Raw genomic sequence first — 12,556 nt, forward strand, 5'->3', positions numbered from 1 at the left:
ATAAATAAGCTATTAAAATAATAAGTTTTATATGTTTTATAAGCCTTTCTATTCTAAAGGACAGCAAATATAACCTCTATTACTGGGGAACTGACTCATTTTCCTTTTTATAAATCATTTAATGCTCTGAAAGGCCACATTTTTTTCTTCATTATGGTTTTTCAAAGGTTTTAATCAAGTTGTTTTCAACTTAGTGTTTTATCATACTTGTAGCTGGGTTTTTAATTAGCTTGAAAGCCTTTCACTTTCCCTCCACTCCTGCATTAATTAGTTTTTTCCTGCGTCTCCCAGGTGATGCAACACCCGACAGAGGGAGGTCAGGTTCTGCCTCTCTGCAGCAGTCAGAAAGACTTGCTGGGCAAAGTGGCAGAGATCTGGATCTTTTCTCTGTCCAGTCAGCCAATAGACCACGAGGAGGCCGCCCTGCAGGAAGGACAGAAGATCAAATGCTCGGGTAGGCTTAACCTTCTGTTATCCGATGCATGATGCTGTCAGACTGGTTTAGCTCCTTTGAAATAATTTGTAAAGCAATAAAGAAAAAACAACTAATTAGCTTATAGATGTGGATTTTATTTTAATTCAATAACAACCTTTGTTTTCCTGCTTTTTTTCTCTGTTAGATAACTACTCAGAGGAAGAGTATGAGAGCTTCTCGTCAGAGCAGGAGGCCAGCGATGACGCAGTGCAGGGACAGGTGAGCGCCGCTGCTAATCAGTTTGGTTTTTAAAGCTCAGGAGAAGAATTGGTTTATGCAGCTGTTAAAAATACTGAGAAGGAATAAAAATGACTCTGGGCCTGAACTCTGCTTCATCTTTTTTAGGATCTTGAGGACGATGAGTTTGATGTGAGGAAACCAAAGAAGCAGAGGAGGTCGATAGTGAGGACTCCCTCTATCACCAGGGTAGGAGATGTAAGATGAGACCAAGAAATAATAATTAAAAAAGAAAAGAAAACGAACCCCCGGCTGCGTTTCTCAACACTAACACAGAGGTCTCTAGGTTTTTATTTCTTTGGTCGGTGCTGCAATCAGCTGCAGGAAATAAACCTTTAAGAAATACTTTTTACAGCAGACACCTCAGGGTTGATTGGGTTTAGAGTTCACCTTCTTCCCATACAACTACAGCTAGAAATATTTTGCACTTATTTATGCTTTAAGCTTAACTACAGCACTGCACCATGAGAACAAGCACTATGCATAAAAACTAACTCCCAGGTAATCTGCTGGAGGCAAATCAGATTTATCCAGGTTTGCTGAATAAGCCTTGTTAGATAAGCCTCTTTTAATTTCTGATAATGGATGCCCTCCTCTATCTTTGCTCACTACATCACATAAATGTAAATCTTATTTTTAGAGTAGCCTCAGTAATAGCCTCTGAGGGCTTCACACAGTAGTTTGGAGCTTCTGGAAGCCCTTTGTTACTCTGGGTTTTATTTCAGCTCCGTATTAAAGCACCATTTTGAATCCGAGGCGTAGATCACACTGACTCTGTTGGTTTCTGTTCCGGCATTTTAGCAGCAGAACTTCAAGCAGCGAGTGGTGGCTCTGCTGAAGCGCTTCAGAGTTTCTGATGAGGTATAGTTTTCTTTTTCAGTGTATTTTCCAAAGAGTCTCCGCCTGTCTTGTGACTACAGGTGTGATGTGTGTGATTGTGAAGGTGCTGGACTCGGAGCAGGACCCAGCAGAAGCGCCTCCTGAGGTGGAGGAGGAGGACCTGGATCTGGACAGCGTGGAGTTTGAGAACCCAAGCGACAGCTGCCCGGAGCTGGACGATGACGACAGCGTCCTCAGCACACCAAAACCCAAACTGAAGTGAGCCTCAGCCGAATGATTCTAGCTTCTCACTGTTGACTTTAGATGTTTCACATGTGGGCCACCGCTGCAGGCTGGTTAGGAAACATTTTCCATGAGGCACGAAAAACCATCTTGTTTAAAATTTGGTCTTTGAAATCTTCCAATATTCATGTTTGAGAGACGAAGCACCTCATATCAGTAACTTGAACATTTTCACATACATAATGCAATAAACAAATTTTGATAATTACATCAAACCATCTTACACCTGTCATGAACATGAAGGTATCTTAATGAATGTCTATGCCTTTTTAGTAAGTGTTACTAGTTGCTAAGATGTCATTAAGAGTTAATATATTGTCAAATGCTTTAATAAAATAGTCATTATCACTGTGTAATGTAATGTTAAAGGGGAACACCGTTTTTTTTCCATTGGTCCCTTGATTTTACGTTATTCTTCAGAACGGCTCCAAATGACACTAAACTCAGATGGGTGAGTAGAACATGATGGAATAACGGAAAATCAAGGGACCAATGTAGAAAAAACAGTGTTCCCCTTCAACACATACATCTTTAAAACTTTGAAAGATTTTTATTTGTGATTAGTTATCATTTCTTGATTAATGTCAAATTTTCTTTACAAAGAAATGTAAGCAAAATAAACTTTTCATTAAAAGTGTTATAATCAGTGATGGGAGTAACGGAGTTGAAAGTAACACCGTTACCTTGTTTTAGTAACGAGTAATCTAACTAATTACTTTGACTGTAACTATAACGCAGTTACCATTGCCGACACCCCGTTACTGCGCGTTACTCAGGTCGCACAGTTAACCTTTTTTTCATGACAGGACTGTGCGCGCCTTGTCATGAGAGAGGAGAGGACTCACCGCGCAAGCGATAGGAAACGCACATGCTCGCTAAAGGCGCGTAACTGCCTCCCTGTTCACCGCGACACAGGGGAACTACAGATAGAGTGAAGGATCAAATGTTAGCCTATATGGAGAAAGATAGATAGATATAGATAGATAGATAGACAGACAGACCTGAACGCCCTGTTAAAAAACTTCACACCCATGAGGTAGAGGTAATGCAGCCTGATGATATTTACACACATCAGATAGCGTTCCCCCCATGTTAAGCAGAGGAACGCTATCTGACAGGGTTTATAGGCCCATCAGATAGCGTTCCCCCCTGATGTCATTTACGTTGAGTTGCAATAAATGCAAAACTCTCTGCAGGTTCTTGTCTTTGTCGTCCGCTCTATTCAGCTGGCTTTGGAAACACACGGCGAGAAGGTGGGGGCCGGGTGGGGAGAGTTACGGGGGCGAGAAACGCAAAAGTAACGCAATAGTTACTTTTACTAGTAACTAGTTACTTTTATTGGGGAGTAACTCAGTTATTTTTGGGAGAAGTAACTAGTAACTATAACTAATTACTTTTTCAAAGTAACGTGCCCAACACTGGTTATAATTAACCAGCGAGAATCAAATCATAAACGTTTATAAACATGTTTTTTCTCTGTTACTCCTAAATAATATAAGGACGCTCTGTTGTTTCAGATAATATCTTGTTAGGGATGGAAAATATATATCAAAAACCTGTTTCGGTTATTAAATTATCCCCTGTTAATGTTAAGGAGGACAGTTTGAAATAAAATATTTCTCATCGGGTGCCTGAATTCACTTTGTGTATTCCAATATGACAATCAGCCTGACGTCTCACTGCAGCAGATGCCCTGTTAAAGAAAATAAAAAATGGAGGAATCTAAATAAGTTTGGAATGAACTGGTAGAAAAAAAATGCATTAAAAAAATCTAATTTGGGAAAAGCCATAAGAATTCCTATTTTCGTTCAGAGTTCCTTTTATTTAAGTAAAAATATTAGACTTTTCAAGATTGTACTTTCCAGAGTTTCCAGTCCTTTAACTTTACCTTAAGATATAGATTGTTAGTGTCCTTTTGTTTATACCAGATGCTCTGACTGTTTTCTTTGTTATGGACTGTAATGTTCTGTTTTTTGTTCATTACAAAAGAAAAACAATTAAAAATAAAGTTTAAAAAAAAGATATAGATTTTAAATGACTGTGTATCTATAGTAAATAGTTCTACAGTGAACAGTTTAGATTTATTCTAAAGGAAGTAAGAAAGGAGGGGTGAAAAGTTGTAGATGGACATCTGTTGGGTATTGCCAAACGCTAACAAGCTCCTTAACACTCAGATGAGGTGTGAAGTATAAATAAATGAGCTGCTAGTCAGAGAGTCTTTCAGCTGAGATGTTTTCATACCGACCCTGTAAATCATCTGTGAAGAGAAACATGATGTGTTTTAGATGAGATGGATAATTGGAAAAGGTTAAGCTGTGTTTCTCTTTCAGGCCATATTTTGAGGGATTGTCCCTTTCAAGCTCCCAGACTGAGATTGGCAGCATCCACAGCAGCCGGAGCCACAGAGAGCCCCCAAGCCCAGTGAGTTTCTCCCCACACCCTGCATCAGGCAGCCTAAGATCTGAGCTCTAATAAGTCTGCATGAACTGGTCTCCCATTTATTTTACATTAAATGTATGTTGCTAATCGTGACAGTGAAAATGCCCTCACACCACGATGGGTCCCAAACTGTCTTAGCTGAGCCAACAGGAGGTTGAAAGAAGTCGTTTTTTTCCTTCAAGATGGAGAATTGCAGCTGGAGCTGAAAGCTGACTTCAGTTTCTGCTAAAACAGCTAAATATGGAGCTGCTGCTACAAATATTAGGCTCACAGTTTATTAGAAGAAAGGCAAACAATTTCTTCAATTGGAGCATATCATTCAAAAATAAAAAGGAAATTTAGTAACGTTTTAGGGGACAATATTTTCTTATAAAGGCAGGTGGGTTTAGTGTTCTTCCATGTTATGAATAAGCTCAGTATTTGTCTTTGTTTTCTGCCTAAAATACAAACAAATCACATATTAAAAATCCAGTAACAGTTAATCTGAGAAACTGAAAAACTTCTGTTGATATTTCTGGGGCTCAGTTTCAAGCATAGTTATTGTTCTTCCTGCCGCCTCATGTTAGATCGATCTGGATAAAACTAAAAGCGGCGACGACAGTTTTCCAGACGATGGAGGGCGTGACAACTCCTCTTATGTGAGTACAAACTCAGCCTTCCCCAGACCTGCATAGGACCTTCGTCTTTAACTCTTTACCTCCACATCTGGTCATCTTTCTGTTTTCCTTCAGGAACAGCCAGAGGCGGTGACTCCCACCACAGAACTAGAGATGGACAACATGGACACGTTTTTAGAAAGCCTGCCACCAAGTGGCAAAATGACCAAAACAGAATCCCTTATCATTTCATCCAACAGGTATGTTAAAATGATCACCTTTGTTAGAAAAAATCCACTTTAAACGTTTCCATCATTAGAAGATATTTTCCATTTGGTGAAAGTATCTTGAATAATTGTCCTTGCTTGTTTATCTATTTATTCTGTCTTTTTTAAGGCAGGAAACGAAGCTGGCGGGACGGAGAGGTCGGAGCACATCCCTGAAGGAGCGCCAGCCCAGCAGGCCCCTGAATGAGAGGGCCAACAGCCTGGACAATGGGCGGGCTCTGGACACACGCTGCCACCTACAGGTAGGAGAAAGCAACTGCAGCTCTCTTCAGCTTTGTTACTCAGAAAGAATTTCAGCATAACTACATTTCTGAACATGTCTTATTTTATGCTTCAGTGAGGAAGTCACTTAAAAGGCAGATGGAGATTAAATAAATATATAAAATAAACAACAATTGTGGATTTTAGAATTAGAAAGGAAACCAACCAGAGCCTAACAAAATCATTTTCGTTGAATTTATCCAGATCCCAAGAAAAACGGTTTATGACCAATTAAACCACATCCTGGTGTCTGATAACCAGCTTCCTGACAGCATTATCCTCATCAACACATCCGACTGGCAAGGTCAGGTAAGACATTCTAAAGATGAGCAATAAGACTGATTGGAAAGATAAACGGCTGAATAGTCCTCATTTATGACTCCGGCCATTCAGACACAGTTTACCTGTCAGGACTTAAAATGAAAAGTAAGAAAAAACTGTGAATGTCTACTTTTTTTATATAACACTTTACAGCAAACAAGTTGCACTGAAGTCTGTCCTAACCAGCCGACGCCAAAATGTGATGTGATGTTCGGTGTCCACTTCTTATGCTACGTTCAGACCGCAAGCAGCAGGAGCAGCTAAAACACATGCGCTGCTTTATTTTTGATGCTTGTACCAGTTTAGTTCTGACGCGCGGCTGAAGCATCTTTGCAGCTGCACGGTGGAAAAGTGGGTCTGATGCGCGGTGGGCGGAGCTACCCTATCCTTTCTCTGCCTGGAACAATGGCAGCTATATTAGCTGTGATCAGTGGGTGAAAAGTAGTTTCAATATGTTTTGAAGTGAGAAAGTCCTCCTGAAAACTTCATCTCTGCAGTCAGTTCATCCAGATTATCATCCTACCGTCAAAAATTATTTCGTTGTCGGAGCCGCTCAGACCGCCACATACCGGCGGTGCGCTGTCACTAGGAATCCCATTCAACTGCAGCCTCTAGCCAGTCGCCTCCTCGCGGTTTGCCATGGAACCTGGAAGGCGTTTTTTATGTACGTGACCCAAACTGCAGGCACCAGGATAATAAAAGCTGACATATTCTGCCGACAGGTTTCTCCATTTGAAGTTAATTTAGGCGTTAATAAACTGTTTCAGAGGAGTGATCATAGCGCTCTGCATCAGCAGTGCTGCGTCTGACTCCTTGTCAGCTCCCAGATCAGCTTCTCTGATTGGTTGATGTGGCGCGTCGAGCAGCAAAAGTTAAATTTTTCCAACTCCAGCAGCTGCTGCGTATGCTGCAGGACCTTTGGCTGCGCCTTGATGCGCGTCAACTATTGATTTTGCATGTAAACAAGCTGCTCCTGCTGCCTCTGCTGCTTTAGGTGTGAACGTAGCATTAGGGTTGGCAAAAATGTTAATAAATAAAATCGTTTTCAGACTTTTATACAGAGTAAATATTGCAGTGTTAAAGTAACACTCAAGAGTACATTTGGTCCCACTCTGAATTAGTCTGGGACCAAATGTACTCTCAAAGTTTTACTTTAACACTGCAACATCTACTGTGTATGTTGCTCTGTGGACACACGCCCTATTGGCTGTGTGTTTGAACAACAAATTAAAGTGTGAATCGAGCTCAAATCATGGCCAAACAGATAATTCTGCACAGATATGGAATAAATTTACCACAACTTCCATTTAAATATAAGAGTTTATTCAATAGAATCAATCAGCTCCAAGACAAGCCTACTTCAGTTAAAAACTCTTGACTAAAAGTAGTGAGAATCAACTACTCTGAGCTACTTTGTATATAAAGAAGAGGGAAAAACATGGTTAAAAACCATAATCAATTAAATGATGTAACGACATCACAGTTCAACATGGATTTTATGTTTGACTACCAAAGTTTATCTTGAAGAATTTGGAATGTGATCAACGTAGCTGTTGACTAATTTAGAGCAAATGGAATGTGTTCAAACTAACTGGCAATAAAAATCCAAGAGATAAAAAAAAAAAATCATTATTGAGCAAAACAATGTTTTATGAAACGATTTGTTCAGTTATAAACCAATAACCTTTAGTTAATTGATTCCTCACCCTCTTTAATTGAGCTCGTAGCTGGCAGACATGAGGCTACTCCTCTTAACGGAGTCCTTGGTCATAATTTGTTGATCAAAAGGCGATGAGCCTATGAGAAAACGCATGAACGTTAACGTTATTATTAGTGTTTAAACCTTTAGAGAAATAAAGCTTATTTTAGCTCAAAATGTGCCGTGCCATGCGTTTCATCTTGTTAAGTTGTCTTTATACATCAGCAAAGACATGAAATGATCAAAAATCATCAGAAAGACAAATGATTTAACTGGGAAACTCTACCTGTGCTGGTTTCCATTTATGAAAGGGTTGTTTCCTCCAGTTTTCAGCAGCTTAGCACGGCAGGCTACAGCAGGGGGGGAAGGACTTTCTGTGTTCTCTTTCTCCAACATCCAGTCAGCATCTGAAAGTTTCTGAAAACTCTGAAAAACTTTTCAAACTGTCTTTTTTTGCAGCAATTTTGGTTCTAAATTAGCCGCCAGGTCCACTTAGCCTTTGATCAGTTAGCAGTTTCTGCTCCTCAGCATGGGGCCATCAGTGATGGCTTCCTCTCTAAAGGGATCCTCGTCATTCTAAGCATCTCTAATGTGGATCGGTCAATTAATCCACAGATTTGGGGCAGCAGTAGAGAAGGACAATCACCTTATGTTTTCTGATCGGTTCTCAGAACATCTAGAAACCAACTGGCTGTTGGACATCTGTGTTCTGGTGGATGTAAGAGCTACATTGGATCTTTTTAAACATTATAGGGCAGACCATTACGTCATTTAAAAATAAGCAGGAAGAGAGTGGATAGAAGCTGGAACTGGAGTTATATGTTTCCGTTTTGTTGTTCCATTTTCCATGAGCTGAAAGGGGTGAAGGAATGACGGATCTAAACGCATGTTAGTGGAATTACAGTATATATAAAAAAAAGATTAATATTTTTCAATCGTTGGAGGATTTCAAAGGATCTAAGGCTACTTGTCATGATTGTTTCCTATGTGGACTTCTGTTCGTGTTTCTTTTTAAGTTTTCGGTTCAACTTTGATTTTTGTTATTCCGTGTTTTCTTGGTCATTCGTTTCTTTTCCATTTTGTGTTATTTTTAAGCAGTGTTGTAGTTTTTGAATTGCTCTCTGTTCCCTTAGATCCTTCTGGTTTCTTTCGTTTTACACCTGCTACCTATCAGATAATTAGTCCTCCTATACTTCTCCTGTTCAGTGACTCTTTGCTGGTTTCTCATTGTTTCTTGGCTCCTCGTGTGTTTTTTCCCCCTGACGTCTCCTGGTTTTTGGTTTTCTGCATTCTGTTTTTAGATTTATTTCTGTTGCCATTAAATCAGCAAAAACTCATCCCTGCATTTGGGTCCTCAGCTAACCTAACCTGACACTACTTTAGCGAGGCATTCCAGACTGCAAAATGTTTGTTCCTTTATGAATGGGCATTTAGATTTAAATGTCATCAGAAAAGCAGTGGAGATATTGTCATGAGGCGGTGTTTGTTAGGAGGACCCAAATGCAGAGACCAGTAGGCAGAGGTGAATTTAAGTCGGTTATTGAAGTTCTCAGATCCAAGGGCAGGAATAAAAGTCCAACAGAAAAATTCAAACGCACCTGAACCAAGGAGACATCAGGGGAAAACCAAAACTATGAGCCAGGGAGAGACGAGGTAAGCAGACAGACGTTAGACGAGGATCCAGCAAACAGGAACTGAAGAGGGAGGGCTTTTAAAGGGGACAGAGACAAAGAGAGGGCTAATGAGGGAATTGAAAACAGGTGAGGACAGAGCAGAAAAACAGAGCAAGGGAAAGAGCACACAAGAGGGCAGCAGAGGACAACAAAAAAAACAAGAAAAACAGGAACAAACAGACCAAGACTCTGACAGATATGATATTCCCTAGAAAGGGCGGAACATATCTAAGCAAAATAAGAGCAGTCTTAGGTTGGATGCTGCTCCAAATTCTAAGGTTTTTCTTTCTATATACATTTAAAATGTTGGTCATTGTTGCTATATACTGTATATGTGACGTTATTGATTTCAAAGCGTTTTAATAATCTGCACACCTTCTTTACTTTTTAACTTGTTTTGTTGTTCCCTCTCTTAGTATTTGTCAGATTTACTGCAGAATCACCATCTGCCAGTGGTCTGCACCTGCACCACAGCAGACATCCAAGCTGCTTTCAACACCATTGTTTCTCGCATCCAAAGATTGTAAGTCCAACCTTCACTTTAATCTGTTAAGTAAAGGTGTACAAAGTCATAACGCACTAATTATTATATTTCGTAGCTGCAACTGTAACTCCCAGACGCCCATTCCAATAAAGATTGCAGTGGCTGGAGCGCAGCACTACCTCAGCGCGGTTCTGAGGCTTTTTGTGGATCACCTCACCCACAAGACTCCTGACTGGCTCGGCTACATGAGGTTCCTCATCATCCCTTTGGGTTAGAGACAGTCTGGCTTAATATTTACCTTTTTATGAGATTGGCTCAGGAAGCTTTAAGAGGATTTGAAAAGTCTCCGTTGTCCTCAGGTGTACATCCAGTCTCCAAATACCTCGGCACCATTGACTCTCGCTACAACAGTTTGTTCCAAGATACTGCCTGGAGGGATCTGTTCCACAAACCAGAAGCTCCTGTAATCGGTGGGCTGTTGCATTCAAACATCACTACACACATTTCTGTTTTTGTTCACAATCTAAAAACAGGGAAAAACTTAATTTTTACCAAGTCATGTTAGATTATATTTTCCCACCTCTTTAACTTTTCCACATTGTTACTGCAAACCTATTTTAATGGGATTTTTTTTAGACCAACTAACCGAGAAAAATAGGGCCATAAAGGTTCAAACACAAAAAATATTGTCAATTTAAAAAGTGTGAAAAATACTCTGAATCATCATCCTTTCAAACTCCCATATAAGTGAAAAGAGTCCATGGTAACAGCAGAGATCATCAGCTCAGGTGGGACAATCTGTCCACAGCACCAGCATTAGTGAACAAATCTGGATTTCCTGTCTGTTTGGCTGTGACTCCATCCTGGAAAGAAACATCAGCTGTGCTGCTGCCATCAACACCCTTGTTTATAGATGCTGGAGATCAGCCTGTTTTCCAGTGTAGTCCTGTTTCTCTGACTGTGACTAACTGGATGTGCTCTCTTCGTCCTCTGGCATGGGAGCTGGCTCGGAGCTCGTCTGCCTGGCTGTGTGTTTCCTGGACGGGGCCGCCTTTTACAGCTGCTTTTTCTATCTCTGCTTCTGTCTCCTTGAACCCCAGTGGGCCTCAGCAGATGGCCGCTCACACTGAGCCTGGTTCTGCTGGAGGTTTCTTCCTGTTAAAAGGGAATTTTTCCTCTCCACTGTCGCTACAAGCATGCTTAGTGTGAGGGATTGTATTTGAGTCAATGAGTCGATGCAATCAACTGGTTTTCCTTAGATTGAAAACTTTGAATCAATCTGACTGGATGATCTGGTTGAACTGGAAAGTGCTTTGAGATGACGTGTGTTGTGAATTTGGCGCTATAGAAATAAACTGAATTGAATTGAAATTGAAAATTTTGTGTAATGATAGTGTATTATGAAATTTAGGCAGGACCGGGATGAGACGGTAATAAAAATTAACACACAAACTGTTTCTGCTACAATTAAAATGTGTTGTTTTATTCCGCCACAGAAAACAGCAAAGCAAGCACATCAATCAAGGCACGGTGCTGAATACAAATTATTAGTGATGCACGATATTGGGATTTTGGCCGATATCCGATATGCCGATATCTTAAAACTCATGTAGCCGATAACCGATATCGATACCGATGTTAAAGCTGGTAGTCATTGAAAATAGCAGTTTTGTTATTCATTTCTGACACTTTGAAAAATAATATACTCAAATATATTTTCATATGTTGATATCAAATAGATTTTTAAAAACGCGGTATCGATCTCTTTTACTTTCTAAATCTCGTGAAATGTCATCGTTCTGTTACAAACTCTCGTGATATTTTGCAAATTCTTGTGAGATTTTGTTAGTAAAATAGATCGATACCGCGTCAATATATCAACATATAAAAATATGGCAACATTTGGTGAATTTTCGGGGGATTTCGTAGCATAACGATGACATATAGCAATATTTCATTAGTAAAAGAGATTGATATGGTGTTTTTAAATGGCAATATATCAGCATATGAAGATATTGGGATATATTAATGGATCAATATTTTTTCCCTCGTCTTTAGAAGTTTTTAAGTCTGTAAAAAAGAAGTTTTTGAGGAAGAAGAAGTAGTATTTATTTTATTTTTTTAGACTTTAGAAACTCAGAAGCTGATCAAATATCGGGTTAAATATCGGTGGGGGGGCCGGTGTCTGATATTCAGTTTTAAGGCCGATACCGATAGGGGGCCGATTATATCGTGCATCCCTACAAATTATACTGTCTAAATACAAATTATATTGTCCCCCTACCGTGACACAAGGATCGGAGGGCCGGTCGATCCCGGCAGGGCAGCAACCCGCGCAGCTAGGCGTCCGTACGCAACCCTAGCAGACCCCGCCGGTGTCAACAAGCCCCCGCCATTTATGCCACACTTCAAAGTAAAATCTTTCACCCAATCAGGAAAGGTGACCGCTCCCTCTCACGATTACAGAAACCAAGATATGGAACCGGCATCCCCCGAACCCACCCAGGGCTCTAGGACAGTCGAAACCGAAAACAAAATGACATAATGATCAGATACAAAAACAAGTTACATCATGCCCAGTACCTGGTACCAATCACTGATTCATTACCTCCCCAGAGCTACTGACCCTCCCCAGAGCTCATTATGCCCAGTATCTGTTCCCCAGAGCTCATGGACACAGTGTAAAAAAAACATGTTCTTCATTTGTGATACAAAACTTGTATGATTGTCAAAGAACATAAGATATAAAACCCATATATATCAGATAGCAAAAAGAAAGTCAATGTTTAAAGAAAAGAACCAGAAGTCTTGTTTAAAAATTGTAGGGGATGAAGGAGGTGGACTTATAGCCAAAAGTGTTAGGCCTGCATGCAAATTATTATCAGCCTGAGCCTCGCCATTGTAAAGCATGGTTATGGGAGCATCATGATGGTTGGCTACTTTTATAAAGAAAGGGCAATAA

At 40.2% G+C, this 12,556-nt stretch overlaps 1 protein-coding gene across 1 annotated transcript in view; it reads left to right on the forward strand.

Annotated features, from left to right (window-relative positions):
* pacs2 (phosphofurin acidic cluster sorting protein 2) overlaps positions 1–12,556 on the forward strand; it is a 104,750-nt gene that overhangs the window by 73,344 nt on the left and 18,850 nt on the right. Inside the window, exons 5-17 of the mRNA XM_038285148.1 lie at positions 292–454; positions 621–694; positions 821–901; positions 1,514–1,573; positions 1,656–1,810; positions 4,165–4,255; positions 4,840–4,911; positions 5,005–5,129; positions 5,266–5,398; positions 5,622–5,726; positions 9,527–9,633; positions 9,710–9,864; positions 9,954–10,064. Of these exons, the coding sequence (XP_038141076.1) occupies positions 292–454; positions 621–694; positions 821–901; positions 1,514–1,573; positions 1,656–1,810; positions 4,165–4,255; positions 4,840–4,911; positions 5,005–5,129; positions 5,266–5,398; positions 5,622–5,726; positions 9,527–9,633; positions 9,710–9,864; positions 9,954–10,064 (1,432 nt within the window). The remainder of the gene's footprint in view (positions 1–291; positions 455–620; positions 695–820; positions 902–1,513; positions 1,574–1,655; positions 1,811–4,164; positions 4,256–4,839; positions 4,912–5,004; positions 5,130–5,265; positions 5,399–5,621; positions 5,727–9,526; positions 9,634–9,709; positions 9,865–9,953; positions 10,065–12,556) is intronic.

Source organism: Cyprinodon tularosa, unplaced genomic scaffold, assembly GCF_016077235.1.
Source record: "Cyprinodon tularosa strain WSP-4 unplaced genomic scaffold, ASM1607723v1 ctg207, whole genome shotgun sequence".
Taxonomy (NCBI): Eukaryota; Metazoa; Chordata; class Actinopteri; order Cyprinodontiformes; family Cyprinodontidae; genus Cyprinodon; species Cyprinodon tularosa.